Raw genomic sequence first — 23,485 nt, 5'->3', positions numbered from 1 at the left:
CTATTATATCTAAAATTATGTTACAGAAGTCTTATTACTCTTTAAGCACTATTTCAGGTCATTTCCTTGTTTTGTTTTGTTTTGGTATTAATTTTGCTTTAATTCCCTTTTTGGCAAATTTTCAGGTCATTTTCTTGTACTTTTTATTAATTTCTGCTATTTGCCCTTTTCACGTGTTTTTAAAAAGAATTCAAGTCAATTTGCTCAGGTTTTGAAGGGTTAATGCTGCTGACAGTTGGAGTTTTATGTAGTTTTTCTGCATATCTATCTACCTGGAAAGCAGACGATGTATGTCACTGTGTACTAACATGGACAAACATGCACTTCTGTTTCATATACGTATAGTGACATGACAACAATCTAGTATGTCTGTGTTTTGTATATCTGCATTATTGGGGATGCAGTGCAGAAGCTATTTCAGGATTATATATACATTTACACTTATGTAAGCTATTTTTAATAACTGGACTGTGATTACAATAAAAGCACTGATAATGATGACGACGATGATAATGATGATGATGATGATGATGATGATGATGATGATGTTGACATTGATGACAATTACTGTTTAAATAATGAAAAATTCAGTTTTTAAACAGCATCCGCCATCAAAAACAGTGTCAAGCTGATGAGGCAGTTCCTCATTCACACCGTCTCCACGGTTACTGGGCCCTTTCTCATTCATAAGTGTTTCCATGGCAACAGGGACCTTGGCTCATTGATAGAATCTCTGTATCACCTTGGTAACAGGGCCAAGGGAGGAGCCTGATTGATTGTTTTTTTCCCTCCTCTCCTTTCTCTATAATGTAAATGTATCACACCTCACACAGACAAACACACATGAACACACATACATGCAAAAATAGACAGATGACAAAAGCAGACACAGACACACACATCTGCACTACAAACAGGCCCTGGTTGGAGATCAAACATACTGAGCAAGAATAATTTTATTTACATATGCACACTAGAAAGTAGGTCATTTGAAATAACCAATGCAAAACAATTTCTTTCTTGGCAGGGACAGAGATGCTGCCTACAGCGCATCTCCTACACTTGAACTATATACACACACAGGTACACACGGTTGCACTAAATGCAGAGGAACACAACTGATTAAGGAGGAACACATTAAGCAACAGTGCTATTACACAATCTCCCCACCAGCCCGTTCTCATGGGACACCAACACATTATACAAACACCATCTTTTTTGCCCGCTTTCTACGCCTGCATTCCTGCTGACTTCAGCTAAATTCGGCTAATTATCTCTGTCCACATCACTGACCAAATCGCTTCATCTTTTCTCCAAACTCTCCATTTTCCTTGTCTCCTTGCTTCCCCATATTACCATGATTCAACTACTTCATACTTAATGTATCTGAGTACTTACAAATGCTCTCTTAAATCAATATTATACCCTACATTTGCAAGAAAATGTGTTACGATGATTATTATTATCCTATTATTCCTTCTCATTATTAACATCATGTAACTTAAAAGAAGATAAAAAGGTAAAGCAAATGTCACACACATAGCTTCATATCAGAAGTCTATACAGTACAACTCTAGACAACGAAAGATACAGTATTCAATTTTCTGAATGTGAGAGTTGCTGGGAGCTTCCTTTTTTTTTTTTTTACAGTATCCTCAAAACACATTTTAAACTGGGAGACTTCAGGACAGCATGATTTAACAAGGACGGATCAGGGACACCGTGTTTCTGTTATAGATCAGTCATTATTCTCACTGTCAGTCTTTCACTATGAACATATGTTTAGCAAATTGTAATTTCAGTTGATTACAAGGTCACTGTAAGGACATTCCTAGCTTCTTTCCCCGTTTCTCCTCAGTTTTCTGAACCAATTGTATCTAATCAAAAGAACCTGATCAAGGATACAAGGAGGAGGAACTGAGGGGAGGATGCAAGGCAAGACTGGCTGTAAACTAAGGGTAATTGGACTAATAATCAATAGTGGGCATAAAAAACAACTAGCTTATTCCCAGAGCCAAATCACTCAGGCAATTTACGACAAGAGATAGGTCAACACACACACGCAAACACACACTTCGGCACAGAAACAAGGATGCACACAAATCTGCTGACGTCCAACAAGGTTGTGGAGTGAATAGCTAATCTATTCAGACATGTTAAGCGCTATTTGTGTGTTTGTCTTCCTATGTGTCACACGAGCAAGTGAAGTAGAATTGAGTAGGAAATGGAAAGGAATGTTTGAAGTGGAAATGCGTGTGTGTGTGTGTGTGTGTGTGAGCGTGCATTGGTCGGTGTGTTATCAAAGGTTTCGTCCAGAGGTGGGTAGAAAGGCCAAGTAGCCTTTCATCTTCAAAGAGCAGCACTGCTAAAAACATAGCCCCAATTCATAGAGAGCACAACAAAGAATGAGCATGCAGTGTGTGTGTGTGTGTGTGTGTGTGTGTGTGTGTGTGTGTGTAAGAGGGAGTGTAAAATGGATTGACTTCAGTGTACATAATACATCATGGGAATGTACAGTATGTGTGCTGTAAGTGCTGCAGCATATCTTGCTGCAGCTACTTGTTTTACTGCAAAATGGTAACAACACAGCTGGTTAAAACAGAGATGAAGACAGCCAGATGTATTGTATCACTGTTGTTTAGAGTGCAACATACAGATATTGTTTACTTTTGCTTTAACTCTTTTTTTTCACATCTTGTTTCACTTTCTGTGTGAGAAAGTGTGAGGCTGTGTCCAGAATAAATCACTATTTCCTAATTTCCCTGTATTAGGGAATCTATTTTGGTCCCTGAATATTTGTAACCTACTCAGATAAATGTGGTATATTTGGAAACTATTCATGAAAATCCAAAACAAGCAGCTTCATCTTAAAAATCCATGTATTTCTGATGTACTCTGGCATGTCACTGCAGATGGCTAGTCCCACTCATGGTAACGTGAAGTCAATTTTTTGCTCTGATAACTTATTATCCGGACATTGAGGAGGTTTTCACTGGAGGCTAAATTATCCACAAAAGTCGCTTCCTCTCCAAAAAAAAAAAATGGATCCGGTGACTTAAACCGCTAGAAACACTTAATCAAGAACCTTTATGTTACAATGTTACTCCGGCGCTGCTCATTGCAGTTGGGCTTCTTACTCTGGTGGCCGACGTGGAAATGCTAATGGAACCAGTGATTGGTTTGCCTGTTCTGGGCTACTGTAGAAACATGGCAGTGCAACATGGCAATCTCCATAAACGAGAACCTGCTCCCTCAGTAGAAATAAACATCTCATTCTAAGGTAAAGATAGCACGATTCTTATTTTTCATTTGATTACACAGTAAAGAAAACATACTTATGAAATCATATATATTTTCCGCCAATATATCCACCTAAATCTTAAGGTTGTGACACACCAAGCCGACAGCAGAGAACAAGCGGCAAAGAAAAACCCCTGCTGTGTTGCCTTACGTCACCATCTCTTGGCCAAAAAGTTGCACAGAAACACATCAAAATGACAGCCAACTTCTTGTGCACTGAGCTGAACAGCCAATCAGAGTGATTTGGTTCACCAATGGGTGCCAATTCAACACGCTGAATCGACCAAAAGAAAGCTGACAAAGGTTAACAGTGGTGCGGGAAACACTGCAGCGACAAGGGCGCTCACCATCGGGCCAATGTGTTGTGTGTCGCAACCTAAACACACTGGTTCTTTAAAACATTTTTAAAGCTAAGGGCTGACAAGTTTTCTTGAACCACTTCTCCTGCTGCGCCACTCAGTGTGTCCAGTGTGCACAGCGTTTCATGGCAATGTGGCGCACAGATGATGATCAATCTCCCACTGGGGAGGCAGAACCAACCATCACCAATCAAGTCACTTCATAGACACTTCTCCGACTGTACATCCTACAACTGTCTTGCCTCAGACATTCTGAGAAGCCATTTTGGTGAACTTGGCAATCATCTATTCATAACAGTGTCAATTTTATTGTGGTTGCATGCCTTAGTGGTCAGTCCAAGTGGAGCAGTGATCAAACTGAAGCCATCAGACACCTCACACCTATAAAGAAGACAGGATTTAAACCTAGCATCCATCTATTGTCTGGAAGAATGTTAGATTGCCGAAAAACATGATGGATGATCTCCATGTCTGAGCCAGGACACTTTAAAAATAGTGTTTCTTGCCATCACAATTTTAGAGATGGGTTGTCATTACAGACATTGGCTTTACTCTCATCTGGTCACTAACTGTGAGAAAATGTACCGCTTGCATGCTGGCTAAGCGTCTCCACTACAACACCAACAATGCATTTGCCTATATGAGACACTTATTATTGAAGTGCTGTGTCATGCTTGCTCAGAGGGTATCATTGTCAAAACATAAGATTTTTGATTATAAAACACAGAGGGTGGGAATATGTGAGACAAGACATTTACTGGAAGTTTTAAGGACTGCCTCACCCTTCTGTTCTACCTCTCTCCTTCCTCCTCTCTGAATCTTGCTACTTCCTGCTGTCTCGCTGACACTCGTCTTCTCACTCTTCTCCCTTACAGTCACACTGTTGTGCCATGCTGAGATGAGCTTGGCATCATGATTGCTCTTATTAAAGCATAAGGACATACTGCCAGACTGAGTGCTCACTCACTCACTGTGTGTGTTTTTGTGTGTTTGTGTGTGAGTAAAAGAGAGAGAGAGAGAGAGGAGGGCAGAGGGGGGCAATCACCAGTTTCCCCGGTGCTTTGTCAGCAAAGACGCACAAGGTTTATGTAACCCACGAAGCTCTCCAAATCACCACATGCATGCACACAAACATGCAATGACCTCAACATATTAATCTGTGCCAGCACTCCCACATAATCATTTCACCGGGAACAGTAGCCTATAGAAATACAGTTCCATTACGTTGTCTAATGAGTGAATGGCACACTGTAACAGCATTACTGCTGTCAAAATGCAGTGATTTACTCAATGCTTTGCTGTTTACATACACAGAATCAGTATCGTGTGAAATTTGCAAGGCTGGTAAGAAAAAAAAAGAGAACCAGGCCTTCAGGGGGTAGTTCAAACCTTTTGAAGTGGTGTTGTTATTAATTTTTAGTCCAGCATGGAAGCTAAGCAATGTACTGATGTGGACAGGGGCAGCAGCGAAACACATTTTAGCCACCTAAAGTATATGTTATCAGTTTAAGAGTAGGCTATATTTAGATATATTTTTACCGTTTTACCTTGCCGTCAGACAGCCATTTCTGACAGGGAACTGTTGTATGTGTCTATACTCTTCTAAAAGCCACCAGACTTCACTGGCAAAAACAGTCATTTTATCCTGCAGAACACGGAAGCTGCTGGTGTACCGCTGTCTGTATCAGTTACCTTGTTTGTGTTTTTGTGTGATTTAGTGAATTTACAATAACCCCTTATTGATTTGGTGTTTTAAAGGGTTAATTTGAAATTACAACTTCAATGTTCTGCGAGGTAAAATTACTGTTTTCATCAAAAGAGACTATTGGCTTTGACATTGGAAAGGAGTGTCTAACGACAAAGTAAAGGAGTCAAAAAATCTAAATATAGCACCCACCACAAAAAAATTGAACTATGCCTTCACATATGTTGTAAAAATCTGAGACAGGCATCAAAAATCAATTCTCAAGCTTTTCTTAAAGAGTGCTTTGGCAAATTTGAGCCAGTTTCGTGGCTCAGTTAACCAAGAGTATTCTTACATCAACAATAAGATATCCATGGGCATTTAATACAGGTTTTTCTCTCTCCACTAACCGATCACTTATGCAATCAGTCATGTAAATCACATAAATCATTTAAAAGAAACTGCAGCTATACAGCAGCATTTGACAGTATATCAATACTGCAATATTTACATTAGAAAGAAAGTGTCTTTAAAGAAGGAATGTCATTTGACAATCATGTGAATTGACGAATCATCAGACAGACATATGCAGGGAAAACAGAACCATCTGACATAAACAAATCACTGCACCTTTTCTACATAATTGAAGTTTAAAATGTAAACTTGTTTATATATGTGTACTCAAAATTGTTCTGCTCCTCTTCCCTCTTTTTATTTCTGTCAATCCAACTTATTATCTATTTACCCGGGTCCCTCTCTATGATTGTAACTCTATCATGCTAATCCTATCGTGTGTCTTAACTTCCCCTCATTGCCACTTTTTCTATCACACTCCTCCAGCTGTGTCTTATTTCTTGCTCTACCCTTGTTTTCACCTTCTCATTGAGCATTCATATTAAATATCATTGCTGTCCTATTCAAAACTTTATCATAAACTGTTCAGCCCTTTCCTCTCTTATAAAGGATTGTTTAGCATGACACTTAGCATCTAAATAGGGTTCCCACACATTTTTACCAATACATTTTCAAAACTTTTCCATAATATTTTACCCTATTATCATGACTATAAGAGGAAAGACTAAAAACCCAAATTTCCCAGGCATTTATGAATAAGTTAACTCCTAACGCTTGCCATCTTTATTCACAAGTTAGACATTCCCGCTGCCAACCAGCTTCATATGCCAAAAGACCAGACCAACAAAAACCGGCATCGATAAATGGAAATTTAAATGCAATGCATTTTGCATTATTTTAGACATGTTTTGGGATTTTTACGAAGATTTTTCAACCCTTTTCTTGTGCTGCTTTCAGATGTCTTTCACAAGTATTTAAACTTTTGAACTCAGAGCAAATTGATGCATAATTGTTCCCTCCAAAACATGGGAAAAAGGCAATGAAAGAAATGATTAGATTTAGAAAATTATTTTAATAAAGCTAAAGGGAAAATTGTCTCAGGAAAAATGAAAACAAATCTAAGGTTAATTCATCCTAATTACATATTTAAAATTAATTTACAAAATTATTTAAAAATTTAAGCACTTTTTCCAGGTAATTTCCTTGTTGTATGCTTTACGTGCTTTTTCTCTTTTCCTTCTTTTTATCTTTTACTAATTTCAGGCATTTTTTTGTATGTGTTAACAATTTCTTGCTAATTTTTGGGCCATTTCTTCTTTTATTGCTCATTGCCTTCTTCCCTTGTTCTTGACAGAAATCAAGCCAAAATGCTGTTTAAAGGATAAACAATAACCATTACAATGCATTTTCAAAACTTTTCCAAACAATCTGTTGAATCCAAAACATTAACAAGCCTGGAAAACAGTTGTTCTAATTTCATAACTTTTCCAGGAATTTCATGACCATAGGAACCCTGTCCTAAGACCACATTTTCATTGTTGGTCTGTGATCTAATTTTTGCTGTTCAAGCTGCCCAAATCATGATTGTAGTCCTATTTAATATTGTAATTACTGTTGTAAACCCTTGCTCTTTTGGAATGAAGAGCTTTTCCCTCCTTCCCGCACTTGTGTTTTTTTTCACTTCTTGCGCTCTTCATTTGTCTCTTTCTATTTGTTCCCATTGATTGTGTCTGTATTTAGCTTACAACACCTGTGAATTTTTGAAAATCATCTCTTCATACCTCCTCCCCCCCTCCCCCCACTCCCTCTGACTCTGTGTGTGTTGTGGTGACATTTGTTCACTACCCAGGCTGCTGGCTGCCTGCAGCTCTGCTCTGTGATCTGACTGCTGCCTTGCCCAGAATGGGGCCATTCATTAGGGCAAAGGAGCAAGGATAGGGCACTCACACACACACACAAACACACAGACACACACACACGTACAAACACACAGTAAACACATGACAAACTACTTCATTTTCTCCAGTTTCAGTTGAATGAGAAAAGACAAACCCACATCTTACTCTGACCTCATTTTTTCATAGCTGTGGTTTTGAGCATTCATGCAGGTACTTGCTGTGCATGTATGTGTGTGTGTGTGTGTTTGCAATTGATGCTTGCTCGGCTCGTCTATTTGCATGCCACTCACCCTGTGAGCACCACCACAAAGTCCATGACGTTCCATCCATTCCTCAGGTAGGAGTTCTTGTGGAAGGCGAAACCAAGTGCCAGGATCTTTATTCCAGACTCAAAACAGAAGATTCCTATGAAGTACGGCTCTGTATCATCCTGAGGAGAGAGAGAGAGAGAGAGAGAGAGAGAGAGGTTTTAATACAACATTTGTATCTTTACTTTTGAATCCAGATCTTTATTAATATTGTATTTATATACTGGATATTCCTTTGATATCTGTAAGAACGTATGTTTCTAATGTGTTGTTGTGCACTGAACATTTAGATATTTCAAGGTGAGAAAAATCCTTTATTTAACTGCTTCTTTATACATCTCCTCAAGAAAAATCAATAAGGAGTCAGAGCACATACTGACATATTGTATCATGTCTGCTTAACTTACCAGGCGCTCAGACAGTGGCGTCTTGTCCCCATCAGGCAAATGTTGTTCCAGAGCCAAGACGATGCAGTTGGCAATGATGGTGGCTAAAATCATCCACTCAAATGGAGTGAGGAAGGTCAGTCAAGGAACAAACACTTCTCCAGACATAATTACAAACAGTTTCTATAAATACAGTGTCAAATAAAAAATAAGTGCTTTTTTTGTACATAGCCATGGCATAATATGCCTCATCTTTATAACTTTCCAACAAGAGGTGCTATAATTACAATATATTACTCTTCAGTGAATATCATATATAATACTATGTACTATACTGTACTGTACTAGAAATGGATTATGATTTTATGAGAGATAGGTGATTGTTGATTGATGTGTCTTAAATCATGAGATCAGTACATCTTTGATGGTGCAAATCAGACAGGACAGTGGCTGTAGAGATGGGCAGGATGGGCCAAACTTAAAGTTGCATGAACAAATAAACACTTTGGTCATTTCAGTATCAGTTTTCTTGACGTTACAAGGACCTTTATCACTTACAAAACACAAAAAGATTACGTAAATTACACGCAAAAATGTGCAGCAAACTACCACAAAAATATACTCAGAATATTTACTCCATCATCTATTCTTGCTGTATGTACCAATGGATAACAAAAGGTAGATGCAATGACAAGTCCTGCATGTGCCATGATGACAGGACATGGAAAGCACCCAAAATTAAAAATATAAATATTTTTAATTACATTGATATCAAATAAAAACAACCACCAAACTGGAGGTTGTTACAGAGTGTTATTTCTGTATATACCTATGGGGCTATATGCCAGGCCAGGCTCTAAAACTCATTGTAAATAAAATTACATTTTAAGAACAAAAATGTTTAATGAGAACAATTACCATAATATCACCCCTCTCAAGATAAAGATAAAATTTAAGGTCAAATGTGTGCAAACTGAATATAAGCGTGTCAGACAGACAGCAGGGCTACAGCTAAAACGGACCGATGTCTGGCCTCTCACAGCTTTTGCCGCCTGCTTACACACACACACACACACACACACACACACACAAACCCACAAGCCATCATTATGAGTCAGTTAAATATGCTAAGTGTATGTTCTGGTAACACACCACCCACACAGACAAACAAAACAAATAAACACACACACACACACACACACACACACACACACACATATACACACATACACACACACACACACAGACAGACACAGGCTATATTAAAGTGTTAGTGTGTAATAGCATGCCTGGACACTGAATGAGATTTATTGTGACATCATCGTTCGGCTCTGTGTACATAGCGTCTATGGGCTAGCTCGGTGAGGGAGAATGATAGAGAGCGAGAGAGACAAATAAAAAGAAAGAGGGAGTGTGTCATACATCTAATTGTGTTTGTCACAATCCCTCTCTCTCACTCTCTCTCTCTAACGAACAAATACACACTCTGGTGGTGTCTTCTTAAATCAATCCCCCTGTCTCGTTAAGGTCACAAGATGAATAGTCACATTTAAAAGAGAAGAGAGAGCGAGCGCAGAGAGAGTGACCGAGAGGAAGAATGTGAGAGCAAATGTGTGAAGGAGATGAATGACTGCAAGAGAAGAAAGGAATGGATTGAGGAAGGAAAAGGGCAAGTACAGGGAGACAAGAATATGGAAATAATCAATATTGCGATTATGTGTACATATCATGGATTTCTACAGCTATTCTATTTGACTCTATTATATTCTGATGTACTCCATTCTAATCTTTCTCCTCTTCTTCACCTTTTTCCTACTTGCTTGCTTCCTTTGGGAGTCATTCCCAAGGTAGTGTGGAGGAGGGGGAAATTGAACGGCTAAGAGCCAAAGAGGAAGAAGAGGCTATTTATGGAAACATACATCATCATATGTGTGTGTGAAACATGTCTGTTACATGCCTGTGCGTATGAGTGAGCGCATACATGTGTAGACTTTAGTGTGCATGTTTGTTTCTCCAGTCATGATCAAAGGGAACTAAAAAGCTGCTCTAGCCTGGTCCAAAGCCACAATGTGTGTGTGTGTGGTTTGTGATCGTCTGTTTGACCGCTCTTTACTCACATGCACACATTACTAGAACACCCAGGGCACCACTCAATTAGCCTCCCTGCCCCCCAGCAATGTGTGTGTCTAAATGTGAGTGTGTGTACATGCATATATGTATATGCATGTGTGTGTGTGTTGGGCTGTGAGAAGGCAGGGTGTAGCTGACTGAAAAAAGGGGAAGAGAGAGAAGGAGAGAGAATGAGAGGAGCAAGGAGACGAGGGGAAAGAAGGAGAGAGACTGATATAGAAACACAGGGACAAAGGGACAATTGTGTGTGTATGGTGCGTATTAGAAATGCTCCCCATGAGGGACGACTGTTCGATGTGTATGATGATCATTTGGCACATTTTGTCCTGCATTATGTTTCAAGGCGCCACAGTATTTATTTCTTCTTTTAGGCCTTTACACACTGGGGACATGACGAATAAACAACATGAAAAAGTGAAATACCAGCCTAGGAATAATTCTCATCAAAACAACTCATACTGGCAGCTAAGTGAATTTGCGACAGTCAAATATTTGTTCATTGAAAGGTTGTCATGTGAACAGTTTGGATCCTATTGACCCAGACAAGCATCTGACAGTCTGTCTGAGGTAAGCTGTTTTATAGCCTAAGCTATTGTCAGCTATTTTATTGAGTTTCCTTCTAGTGAAATTCTTTGATACTTCTTTTCCACTAACATGGAACAGGTTTCGTTTTGGTTCCCACACCTAATTTGAAAAGTTCAGCACATTTCGACCAAAAACAAATTGGTTCAGTGCGAACTGTGACGACATCAGTGGGTTTGGAATGAAACACATGAACACATGCACATTCACACAAATTCAGAGTATGGATAAATGACTCACTCACTGCCATAAACCATTCTATAATACATATCTTCTTCTTTCTTCATCAATCTATATATAGCAACATCACAGAGTTAAAAGCAAGGGAAGAATCGGGGGGTGAGGGAGGAAATGAGGAAAAGAAAGAGATGATAATTTGCTGCTCTCTCACCATTCTTCCACCCTTCATCTCTCTAATGTTGTCTTTGTCCTCGGTCTCTCTCGCTCTCTCTCTTTTTTTTTTGCCTCCCTCGTGTCTCGCTCCACCCGTGGTTCTGCATATGCTTGCTTTTTATTATCTGTCTAGGTGTGCCTCTGTGTGTGTGTGTATACACACTGTAATGGGGACAGTAGTAGGTCGTAGACGGAGATGTCTCGCCAAGAAAAGGGAAGTGAGGCCCTCAAAGTACATCACTGAAGCCAAATGACGCACACACACATATGCACACTTCCACTGGCCTTTTCTTCACCTTGACCATCACCGCTCCATATGGTCCTCGTGTTCACTCTCTCCTACCTTCTCTGCAGCTCAGTAAAGCCCCTGCCTGTTTCACACTGATATATTTCTCTCTCTACCTGCCCTGTTAAGCCTCCTCTCTCTTTCTCCCATACCTCTGTGCTTTCATATCCCCTTCTCCTGTTACATTTTTCTCTCTCCTTCTAATTTTTTCCTCATTTTTCTTTCTACTTGCTTTTCTATCTCCCCATTTTCTTGCATCTCTCCTTCCCATCTCTCCTCAGTCCACTTTTCTCTCACTGAGTCTGCCCATCAATCATCCCTATCTCTATCATGCCATCTCCATTCAATATCGAATGAGATGCCGCGTCAGCAAGCGCATGAGGACACAGACAGCAAGAGAAAGAGTATGAGAGGGGATGTTAAAAAAAAAGGTTGGATGGGAGGGAAATACGGAGGGCTAAATGAATGAGAGAGGAGAGTAGGAAAGATAGAAATAGGGATAGAAAGAAAGAAACTATCCTGTGGGCACAGACATGATTGAAAAGAGTGAGTGGTGAGGAATAAAAGCGAGAGAAAGGGGGGAGGACGTAGCAGAGGAAGGAAAACAACAGCGAGGAAGAGAGAAGGGCAGAGACGAAGAGCATAGGAGTGCTGAATGGGGGATAAAGCGAGAGAATGACAGAGGGGTGTGAGAATATTGCGGTATTTTCTCCTTCTGAGTGGTGTGTATGCGCTGACGAAAGTAGGTTAGTGGCAGAACACACACATATAGAGAGTGGGGGAATGAAAGGAAGAGAGTGGGTGGGAGACATCATACTGTCACATGCAGTATGTACTGTATGTGTCCGTGTATGTGTGCCACTGACGAAGGCGGCACTATATAACGTCACTGCAATCCTGACATGTTGCCATATATTGAAACACTTCACATATTTCCGCACCACCACATGAGCATATGTGCATTTTTTTTAAAAATATCTCACACGTTTCACAATTGGAAGTCCTTAAACTTGCCAGCATCTTGGCAGGTACACACGTATGAAAACACACATACTGTATGTACACATGCAACACTACCCTTGTGAAAATGCCCACCCCTCAGAAGCCTCCATAGCCATGCCTCTCTCCGCTGCATCCATGCACGTGCCATATTGCCATATGTGCACTGTGCACAGGCAGACCAACACTAGACCACTTTCTTACACTCCACTTGCCTGCCAATAGAGTCCAGACCAGCTGCTACCCTTTGGGAAGGTGCCAGCTTCCCTATTAATAAAACCAAGCTTGATAGTATGGGCCTTTCTCTGACACCCACTATCTACTGAGTTTATTTCTGATAAAACACCAGTTTTTTGTTTACTGTGAAACATTTGCTAAATGTTTTGCTTTGATATGCTTGTCATGAAAAAAGGCTCACATATAGTGCAATCTAATCATAGTCTATAGTTTATAAAGTAAACTTTGTTGTGAATAAAGTCTGGCTTTGCAAAAATGAAAAATAATGGAGCTATGAGAGCAAGGACAAAATAGATCCCTTGCCAACCAGAATTTTCTGTCTTTCTATATCTTTTTTTTGTGCGTCATATGAAGTATGGCTGCAAAATATGAGCAAAATATGCAATAACGTTGTTGAATATAGCAATAAAGATATCATTTATGATACATAGATATTAAAGTTTATCCTGTTCTGTCTCTCTACTCCAGTATACTGCTAAAATATAACATTGAACTGAACACAAAAGAGGACACCAATTATCAAAGAACACTTATATTTTTAAGTGCAGTTGTTGCTAATTTTTAACTCAAAAAATCCCTAATTGTAATATTACAGTCTTTCAAGATGTTTATTGTGCAAGTTGACATAGCGATGACGATAAAGAAATCACATATTGTGCAGCCCAGTACTGACGGAGGTACTCTTGGTGTTTTAGGTATACCACTATGGCTACACAAATAATCAAAACATTAGTGAAATGGCAATATGGCAATATGACCAGGTGCAATATCTAAATAAATAGGCTAACTGATAAAGTTAAAATGTGTCACAACATATCATAAATAATGAAGCATTGTGGTGTTACAGAGATGCCTCTAGAACATGCTTGTTTTTAGTGCAGACCTCATCAAAAAAAATCACATCATCATCATTTTATATTTCTTTCACTGACAAGGAAATGCCGAAATTACAATTCTTATTCAAATAGTGATGCGATATCCGTCAAATAATTGCAATGACATTTTTTGCATATCTTGCAGCCCCATATACTACATTTAAAAAATGTTGTTAACCAACATTAAATATAATCTATGAATGTCTTTATGCTACATGTAAATGCATTGTGTTGTTTTTAAGGAGACAAAAACAAGAAAATACAACAAAACTGAACACATAACTGGCAGCCTCTCTTATTCTCTGTCACTTTTTTTAAATATGCCTAACTGCCTGTCCCCTCCCTTCCCCTCTCTCTTTCTCTGTCTCCCTCTCCCTCTCTGTCCTGTTACATTATGCAGAAGAGCACTGCCAGAACAGCTCGAATGATTACTTCATTTTCTTGTCACTTTTCCCTCAGAAGCACTGATTTGATAAAATGAATGGGATTAAGCACTGTGGATGAGACCCATCTAATTATTTTGATAATCAGCAGCAATAGAAGATAAGAGACATGGTTGAAGCGCCTCATTTTATTCCTGCATCATATATTTTAAATAGAATCTCTCTAATCACAGTTAGAGTTGCTCTTCATATTTAAAACATTGCACTGCATTTTCACATTTAACAACATTTTCATTTGCAAAATATGATATAGATATAAGTTATTGTCTTTCCAAGCTTTTGAGAATCTAAAAATCCAGAATACTGTATATGGAGTATACATTGTAATAAGCAGATATTATATCATTTAACATTCATTGCATGTCGTTCCAAAACACAGACATGCATTAAATCACTTTGCTTGTGTCTACCTATAGCGGAGGCCCTTTACAGCAAAGCAATGTCCTCCACTGTTGCATTATCATGTGACAATACTCCTCCAAAACAAGAACCTATGATTTTTGCTGTTTCATTCAACCAAAAGCATAACAACAACTTGGATCAAAACTGTCAAAACGCACTGCCCAAACATATGCCTGTGCCTCTCTGCTACACAAAAATGTAATGATTCTACATTTATCCCACTTTGGCACCAATGTTTGACTGCGTTGCCAAACAAATGGGGGTGCCCGAAGGCCAGTTTAGCCCTGCTTGGCCTCTCTCAGTCTGATTTAGCATCAATCAGAGTGTATATTCTTTACAGTCGCCCACTTCTTCTGCCTGTTTATTCCATACGGCATATGTTGTGTCTCTATCTCACCCCTGCCACTGCCTCTCCCTCACCACCCACATATAGCCGAGTTGTCACTTTGTACAAGATGCTGACGGTGGTGTGTTTGTGTGTGTGTATGTGCCGTGGCCTGTGTGTATAGTATCACTGTAGCATGTGACATTCTTTTTAACATGAGCTCTATGTTCAGAAAGGTGGTGCAGGGGGGAAAGTATGAACGTGTTTGCATAACTGACAATGCTTGCTGATTTAACTGTTTGCGCTCGCCTGCTTTTCACTGACAGAGTGTAAGTGTATTTGTGTGTGTGTGTGCCAGCACACCCTGCAGGTAGAGTGCAGGTTTCCAGCAGGGTTTGTCTAGTAACAGCCGCAGCACGTGACTAAAGAACACGGGCATGAAAAAATCGATCCATCACAGACTCTCTCCCTCTCTCTATTTTTCTCTCTTTCCACGTATCCGAATCCCAAAAATAGCTCTGCCCCACGTCACTGCACCCCCCTTTCTCTCTCACACACACACACTCACAGACGTATGCATTCTCAAAGACACACACACACATCCAAACTAGCCAGCAACTGAGACTGAATTATTCAACAGAGTCAGAATGCACAGCTAAGAAAAAGGGGAAAGAGAAAAATGCAGAGGGAGAGGAGTAACAAAGAAAAATCAAAAAGAGAAAAACATGATCTTCCATTCAATGAGCATACATGGGCGTCCAGTGAGCATGAGTTAGCAGATGCACAGTAGGTATGTTGTCAACAGATCAAAAAGTAAATACAAGACTTTCTGATCATCATTTGACCGTTAAAAACTAACAAAGCTGATTACTGGCAACATATTAATTGCTTGTCAGGTTTTCTGTATTCTAGGTAAGCCAACATGTCTATTATGATTTATGCCCTAGTTGCTACACAGCAGCATGTTTCCATATTGATTTTGCTTCCATTTCTCAATTGCCATATATGTTACAAGGGCACCCATCTGCAGTATATCAAAAAACAGCCAGCACAATGCATTAATCAGATTTTAGAGGATCAATTTACAATCCGAAAACAGTGTAGCTTGTCATTTTCTGTTGCTACTGGTGAACCGTTCCTCCCAAGCACTTCATTGCACCTCCAGTTTCTCTCTACTGTGTGGATGGAGGATTGTCTTAGAGACTTTCTGCTTGCCAGCGTTCAAAATAATTTCTGTGCAATTTTGAAAAATGTGAATAAAATATCAATCCACTTGTCAACGGAAAGACGGGAACAGACAGAGAGAAACAGAAGGAGAGAGAGGGAAATGTAGATTCCTCACTACCTCGAATGACCTCAGTGTTCCTCCACTTCTATATAAGAACACGGTGGAAACAGAGATGAATTTCAGTAAAAGACACACACACACACACACACACACACACACACACACACACACACACACAGACACAAGGTAAAAGTAAAACAACGCTGTGCAGATGAGCAATATTAGAAATTGAAGATATAGTAAAGATGATGCCGTTTAAAATGGAATGGGACTATTTTTAGTCATGTCCTCAAAATAACATCTTTTAAATGACCAGATTGTCTATATTTTAAAAGTATTTTCGGATTAATCAGTTCCCAGTTCCCAAGACTACCTTACAGATGACAAATACATTTATCACATAATGAGAAAAGTAAAATCTACTGTCCACGTGTAAAAAAATCTAAGACAATCTAAATACATTAGATTTTCTTATGAACTCAATTTGGTTTCTAGTTCTGGGAGTGTGTACTTGTGCATATTTGTGTTTTTGTGTATGCGTATGTATGTGTGTGGTTGTGTGAGTGCGTGCGTGCTCATGCAAACCTCAGTGCTGAGTCTGCCTGTAGGGACTCAGGATACAGATCAATTCACACATTTATTACCAGACAGTCAAAGGTATGAGGTAGGCAGATTGAGCCCAGAGGGCTCACACACACGCACACGCACACGCGCGCACACACACACACACACACACACACACACACACACACACACACAGAGGAATCATAACACATATGCAGAGAGACGCACTTCTTATTGCCAACGATTATGTGCAAACTAAACTTAACAGGACTTGCAGCTGTCAGGATGTTCTGCAAAAAAATCCCCCAAAACTTCAAACAAATGCTTTAAAAATTTTGCATTGCAGAAGGCGGGAGCAGCCAATTAAAGGGAGGACAAGAGTGAGTGGAGCAGCAGTGGATGGGAAAGAAAAAAAATGGAAGAATGATGGATCGGCTTTGAGCGAAAGACAAAAAGTACAGGTAGTGAAACGTGAGAGGAGACGACAAAACTTCACTTCCTATCAGTCAAAGAGAGAGGAGAGAGAGGGGAGGAGAGAGAAAGAGGACAGAGGTAAAAAGTGTGTGTTTGTATTGGGGGGTGGGCAGGCGCTCACTGTAACACTCAGAATGTGTGTTTAGTTCTAGACAAAAATCTGTTCAGTCACTTTAAGGAAACTCACCTCGGATTTGGAGACGAAGAATCTAGCATCTACGAAACAAATATGAGTCAGTGCAAAGTCTGTCCAAGTGACAAAAACAAGTTTGTGTGTGTGCCCTGGCTGCAGTGTAGCTGGCCAACCCTGAGTGTTCGACTCTCCACCGCTTTGTGTTAAATGATTTATATGCAGACAGGCAGTTTGATTCTCTCTCTCTCTCTCTGTCTATGGTTTCTCATTAGTCTACCCCTCTCTGTAATGTCTCTATCTTACTGACTTGCCCCCTCCTTTCTTTATTTCTGTCACTCCATAGTCCATCTCACTCTTCTCTTTCTCTACTCCAGCTGAATATTAGGAGCAGAGCAGGAACAGCTTTTTACCCCATCCCTCTAACTCTTGTCTTTCCTTTCCTCCTGTTCTTTCAAAATTTACCATTTTTTTCTGTCAATTTGAGAGAAATCAAGCCAACTTGCTCAGGTTTCAAAGGGTTAACAGTTTGGCAACTTGGGCTGGGCGATGTGGAGAAAATCTAGTATCACCATATTTTTCAAAATATATATATATTTTTTGACATTTTTAATGCTTTAATGATAGTTAGAGATAGATATGAGAGTAGGACCAGCAGAAAAATTCCCTGAGCAAAACTCAACCATGGGTGCTGCAGTAAGGCCTTAATGGTATGCACTCTACACAGTGAGCTATCAGGGCACCAAACTTTTACAATATTTTTGACCAAATTTTCAGATATCAAAAGTGCAACAATATTGTGGGGATGACTATCTGCTTTCCACAAAATATTTACACAATGAGAATCAGTAATGTGAGTATAATGACTGAGTAAAGGAAAATAATCTGCTAACAGTCTGTTAAGTTCAGAAACTTACATCACTTTACTGTAATGCAACCTTCAAAACCAGAAAGAGACAACACTGATGATATGCAAAAACTAAGACGGTAACTAGTAGCATATCATATCAATATAATATCAATATTTTGCCCAGCCTTTGTTGCATGATAAAAAAACACACACACACACACACACACACACACACACACACACACACACACACACACACACACACACACACACACACACATGCTCCATAATAATGCTGTTAACTTGTCTCTACAGGTATTGTGAATAAAAAGTGCTCTTTTCAAGCAGCTTCTGTTATTTTTAGGCTAACCTGATGTGAAAGATAGACTCGTGGAAGTGACGACATTGAGGGGAGACAGAGATAGCTCCCATACGAGCAGAGTGTGCACTGTAATAGTGCATTTGTGTAAATTTCCAAATTAAAGAACGGGGAACAAATGGGCAGCATAGGAACAACTGACTCACAGACTGTGACTGACTTGTAAAAAAATACAAATTTATGGAAGTGCTAAAAAAAAAAAAAAAAATTGAGCTGATATTAAGTCTGTGTAGTTCTCAGCTGACAGATGCAAGCTGGAGAAAGGCCAATAAATAATTTAGATTCTGCAGTGAACGTAGATCAGTGACTCTCCACATCCACCCAAAAACACCCTGGTCCCTCCCTCTCTCAATCATTTGGTCTCTATGGTGTGTCCTGCGTGTGTCTCACTTTCTGCCTGTCTGTCTCTCTTAATCACTTTTACATACTGTTACATGGTTGGTGGCCTGGTCAGAAGCACGACATATGAGGAAAAAAAACCTGCTCCTGACACACTTAGAGGCCTGAAAGACAACAGTGTGCTTCCTTGGCGATGTGTGGACACAATCAGGAAGTAGCACATGCAAGCATTACATCCACATGCATTTGTTCGCAACTGTAGGAAAGCTCAGTCAATCAGAATTACTTATAATACAACACTGAAAATCCTTTATGATTGGCACATCTCCATTAGTAGCAATAGCAACACAGGTTGTATTGCTCAGGCTGTACCCGCCTCAGAATTATGTCAGTCTTGTCTATATCATTTTTTTTTCAAGTTTTTAAGGTTGAACAGGACTCAGGGGGACGGCATTCATGTAATGTAGTAAATTAGCTAATGGTGTCAATGTGCAATTACATTTTTTGCCGACACTAGATATAAAACAAAATCCAGAGACTGTGTTGTATTAAGTTGCTGTGAGCTGTAATTTAAACACATTTTCACCTTATGGTGCAGTCTCTCTCTCCTCCTTAAGGGTGCTGCATCGTGTCTGCAACTGCTTGTACCAAAGAGTAGTGTGAAAGTCAAGCGCGCTCACTCTGCAGCGAAATCTGAGGACTAAAGCGTCTCCAGAAGAACAAAGACTTACAAAAAATTAAATAAAAAAACGACTGCTTGACTTGAAGGAATCTCAGTCGATTTAGGGGTCTCTATAATCTCAGATATATGACAGTATTCATATGCGATAACACCAAAGCAAATTTGCCAAAACGCAACTTACTGTAACACATGGAATTAAATCCATGATCTGGAGACAATTATGCCAAACAAATGTGCTTTACCAAAATGTTCTTTTTTTTTTGGTAACCACAAGCAAAGAGAGGTTTACTCCTCAGTTGAAAAGCTCAGCAAAGAGATTAAACTTAGTCTTGAATGGCCATTTGATCTGTTATTGATTCTGGGTCATAGGATCAGATATGGCACCATTACTTACTCACAAGCACACGCAATGCGAGCACATAAACACAATGTTCATGGCAGCTACAGTAAGCACACAGGATGCTATATCTATATTTTTAAGTAGTCCACAGAATATTATAAACAACTTCCCCAACTTAACATCTTCTAATTATGAGAGGGTGTGGTTAATTTATAAAACACATTACTTGTATTATATTTCATATTGAGCTTGATACTATAGATAGCTAGAACATATATTGACTTCTTCTCCTTTTACAGGAGCACAGGAAAACACACTTAAGTGTACACTGATGACGCAGGCAACACCATATGGTGTGTGTATAGCATATGTGTGTGGGGCGAATATGTGTGTGTTTGTGTGCTCAATGCTTGTGGCTGCTAAAATCAGTGTCCTGCAGATGTGCACATTTATGAACTTAGCTAACACTTCATACATATACAGAAACAAACGAGTACATGAAGATCCACTTGCAAAATTGCATCCTGAAATGGATTGGACAAGGTCAAATGGCCATTCAGGGTCAAAGGTCATAGGGACAGCCAATGGGGATTTCATTTCTAAGGTCCTTACCAATTTAGTTTCAACTTTCTCCCAGCATGCAACATGATATGTAATTTCTGAGGACATAAAGGCACAACCTTTAACCGAGTCAGAGCCCTCAATTGATATACATAAGGTCACCAACCCCCTTTTACCCCTCTTTCTTTTTCTTTTAAAATGTCGCTCCTCATAGCCTATATGTTTTATGCCTTCAAAGAAAGCTCTACAACAAAGATGGGCTATGGAAAGAAAAGTAGGCTATCAAAATGTACTTAGGTGTATTGCATGGTATTATTTCTGTAGCTATAGGCTACATAATTAAATTATTTTAGTAGACCCACTCTAGCAATTGCATGCACTAATTCTCAACAAAAATTAAATTCTGATATTGGATTGTATCTGAAAACCACGGGTGGATTATGAGACGATAGGCCCTTGGGCAGAGATATGCACACAGGAGCAAGACACACAGATGTTGAGGTGGTTTTAAGTCTCTTTGTGGTCATCTTGCAATTTTTGTGGGTTTGTATCTCTTTGTGGTCAGTTTATGCCTCTTTGTGGTTGTTTTGTGTCTCTTTGGGATGATTTTGAGTAATTTCCTGGTTTTAATTTGACATTTTGCAAGTGACAGCAAGGGGGCCCCCCTGACACTTTGGGCCCCTGGGCCTGTGCCCGGTAGGCCTGCTTAGTAAATCCATCCATGCTGAACACTTGGCTCTGTGTGCCTGCGCTTCAATATGTTAATCAAACTCAGTGTGAAAGATAAATGCTGCTATTAATTGCATTTAACAAGACACTATTTGCCCACCACTTGTTTTAAATAAGTAAATGGCACAATATCAGACCTGAACTCTGTAATGCTAATTCTAATTAAACAACCAAATATCTGCCTACTGTATCTAAATGCGGATGTGAGAGAGAATAGTTATTTATATGGTACTCCCATGGGTCCAGAGTCAGTTCACAACTAAATAAAGCTGCTGCGGGTCATAATTCTGCTGAATAGTGAATCCAGTGAGTCTCATACATCTGGTGAAACAAAAAACTGTTTTAGTCTCTGTTCAGAGAAACATCAGTCATTTGACTCAACATGCATCTGCTGGCTCCAGATTCTAATGAATGAATCACAGTTTTACTAGGTTTTTATGAACGTTGCCACGAATATTCTCAGCCCTTTTCTTCATTTTGTTTTGCAATAAGATTAACTTTACGCTGACCAGTGAACAGTCAATGAAGGACAAATGACAGATACTGTGTTACCAGAAAACCTCTTAAAATTAAGGATAGTTTAATTAGGTTTTACTTGTTTGGGGTCCATTGATGTTCAGTGTTTGTCAGTATCAGCCTGCTATTCATTTCTTTCAATATGACAACATACAAAGTGCACATCTTTTATTTATGGTGATACAGTATCTGTGGCAGGAATGGGTGTATTACCAAATGGGCCCAGGGACCAACAAGGGGCCCCTAATCACAGGCTCTGCATGTCAATAACAAAGCCCCAAACATCCTATGAAATGAAAAGCTGAAAAATAGCCTTAACATTCACTTTGAAGATGTCACAAGGAAGAAACCATGATGCACTATCAGTGAGTGTTTCTCTCTCCTTGGTTTATCTATAGCAGTGGTTCCCAACTGGTCCAGCCACGGGGTCCAGATTTCTCTTTAGTCATTAGTTCATGGTCCACACATTAGGTTTTATGATTGCTATTTGTGCTGATAGTTGTGTCTAATGCATGTTTTTGAATGCATTTCAGTGTTGACAGTTATGTTTAATGTATGTTTTTAAATGTGCTACTTTGTGCACATTGAAATGTTCAGAGTATGTTTAAGGTATATGTCTGTGCTTTATGACACAACTAATGGGGATCCTAACAAATATGGAAATAAACATTTGATAAACTAAACCCTTTTCAATTTCATTGAGCAAAATGTAAATAACATGTTGACTGAGGACAAAAAGAAATAAAGCATATTGTAATAGTGAGCAGAAATGGCACTTCAAAAGGAAAGCTCTGCAGCAGAAATTGCCTGTACTTTGGAATAAATTGTGTTTTTCATGAACTTGACACATTCTCGAGACACCTGCGGTCCATTCAGAATGGACCTGTGACCTACTTCTGGACCGTGACCCACCAGTTGGGAACCACTGATCTATAGGACTTTAGATGTACTGAGTACTCAAATATGCAATATGGGCCCTTCAACTACTGGGAAGAAAGAACAGCACATTTACTACTACGTCCCTTTGGGGGGAGGGGGGGCTTTAATGCATCCAAGCCCAGGGATCTATTATGTCCTAATCCACCTATGGTGGTGGTGGGGATTGCTAGTGTGGACTGTTTGTGGAAGGATTAGGACAGAAAGCCTCTCTTTGACCCCAGCATGAATAAAGGAAGGTTCAAATGCAGTTTTCAGTCTATCGGTGAGGATATCTTAACTGAAATTGCTGAGTGCCTCTGAGAGTTGTTCGCTGGTGTACTGTGAGGGTTTTGACATGATGGGAAAGTTACAACAGCTTCATGACATGTGGAAGATCCAGAGCATGTGTTAAATAGATTTCAATTAGGATTGATATTGCCAGTGATAATCAATGGACGTCTACCGCGTCTCTATGCAATATCAATTTTCTGTCAATTATTTGGGTCTGAAAGTTCTAGGATGTGCGAAACTGATGAGGCACCAGACACCTTGACACCACAGTGTCTGGAGTTACCTGAGATGACCTTATGATTGATATGGGTATTGCCACCACACCAACCTCTGCATGCCAAGAACTGCCTAGACTCACTCAAGCTTTTGTAAATTAGCTAATTTAGTAGGCCCTAATCCATTCAAAGGACAATTAAACATGAATCACACAAACATAACAAAATCCATAACAAAATAGTGGGTG

The 23,485-nt window shown here is 39.5% G+C and overlaps 1 protein-coding gene across 19 annotated transcripts in view; it reads right to left on the bottom strand.

Annotated features, from left to right (window-relative positions):
* The window catches only part of cacna1aa (calcium voltage-gated channel subunit alpha1 Aa), a 101,222-nt gene that overhangs the window by 71,199 nt on the left and 6,538 nt on the right, over window positions 1–23,485 (bottom strand). For all 19 annotated transcript variants that reach the window (XM_088069199.1, XM_088069189.1, XM_088069190.1 and 16 more), the window contains exons 2-3: window positions 8,311–8,417; window positions 7,886–8,025 (exon numbers count right to left, since the gene is read on the bottom strand). In XM_088069199.1, coding sequence (XP_087925325.1) covers window positions 7,886–8,025; window positions 8,311–8,417 — 247 coding nt within the window. The remainder of the gene's footprint in view (window positions 1–7,885; window positions 8,026–8,310; window positions 8,418–23,485) is intronic.

This window comes from Plectropomus leopardus, chromosome 18 (genome assembly GCF_026936395.1).
Source record: "Plectropomus leopardus strain MGB_pleo_1.0 chromosome 18, ASM2693639v1, whole genome shotgun sequence".
Lineage (NCBI taxonomy): Eukaryota > Metazoa > Chordata > Actinopteri > Perciformes > Serranidae > Plectropomus > Plectropomus leopardus.
The sequence above is the reverse complement of the archived record's forward strand: the minus strand, read 5'-3'. Positions and strand labels throughout refer to the sequence as shown.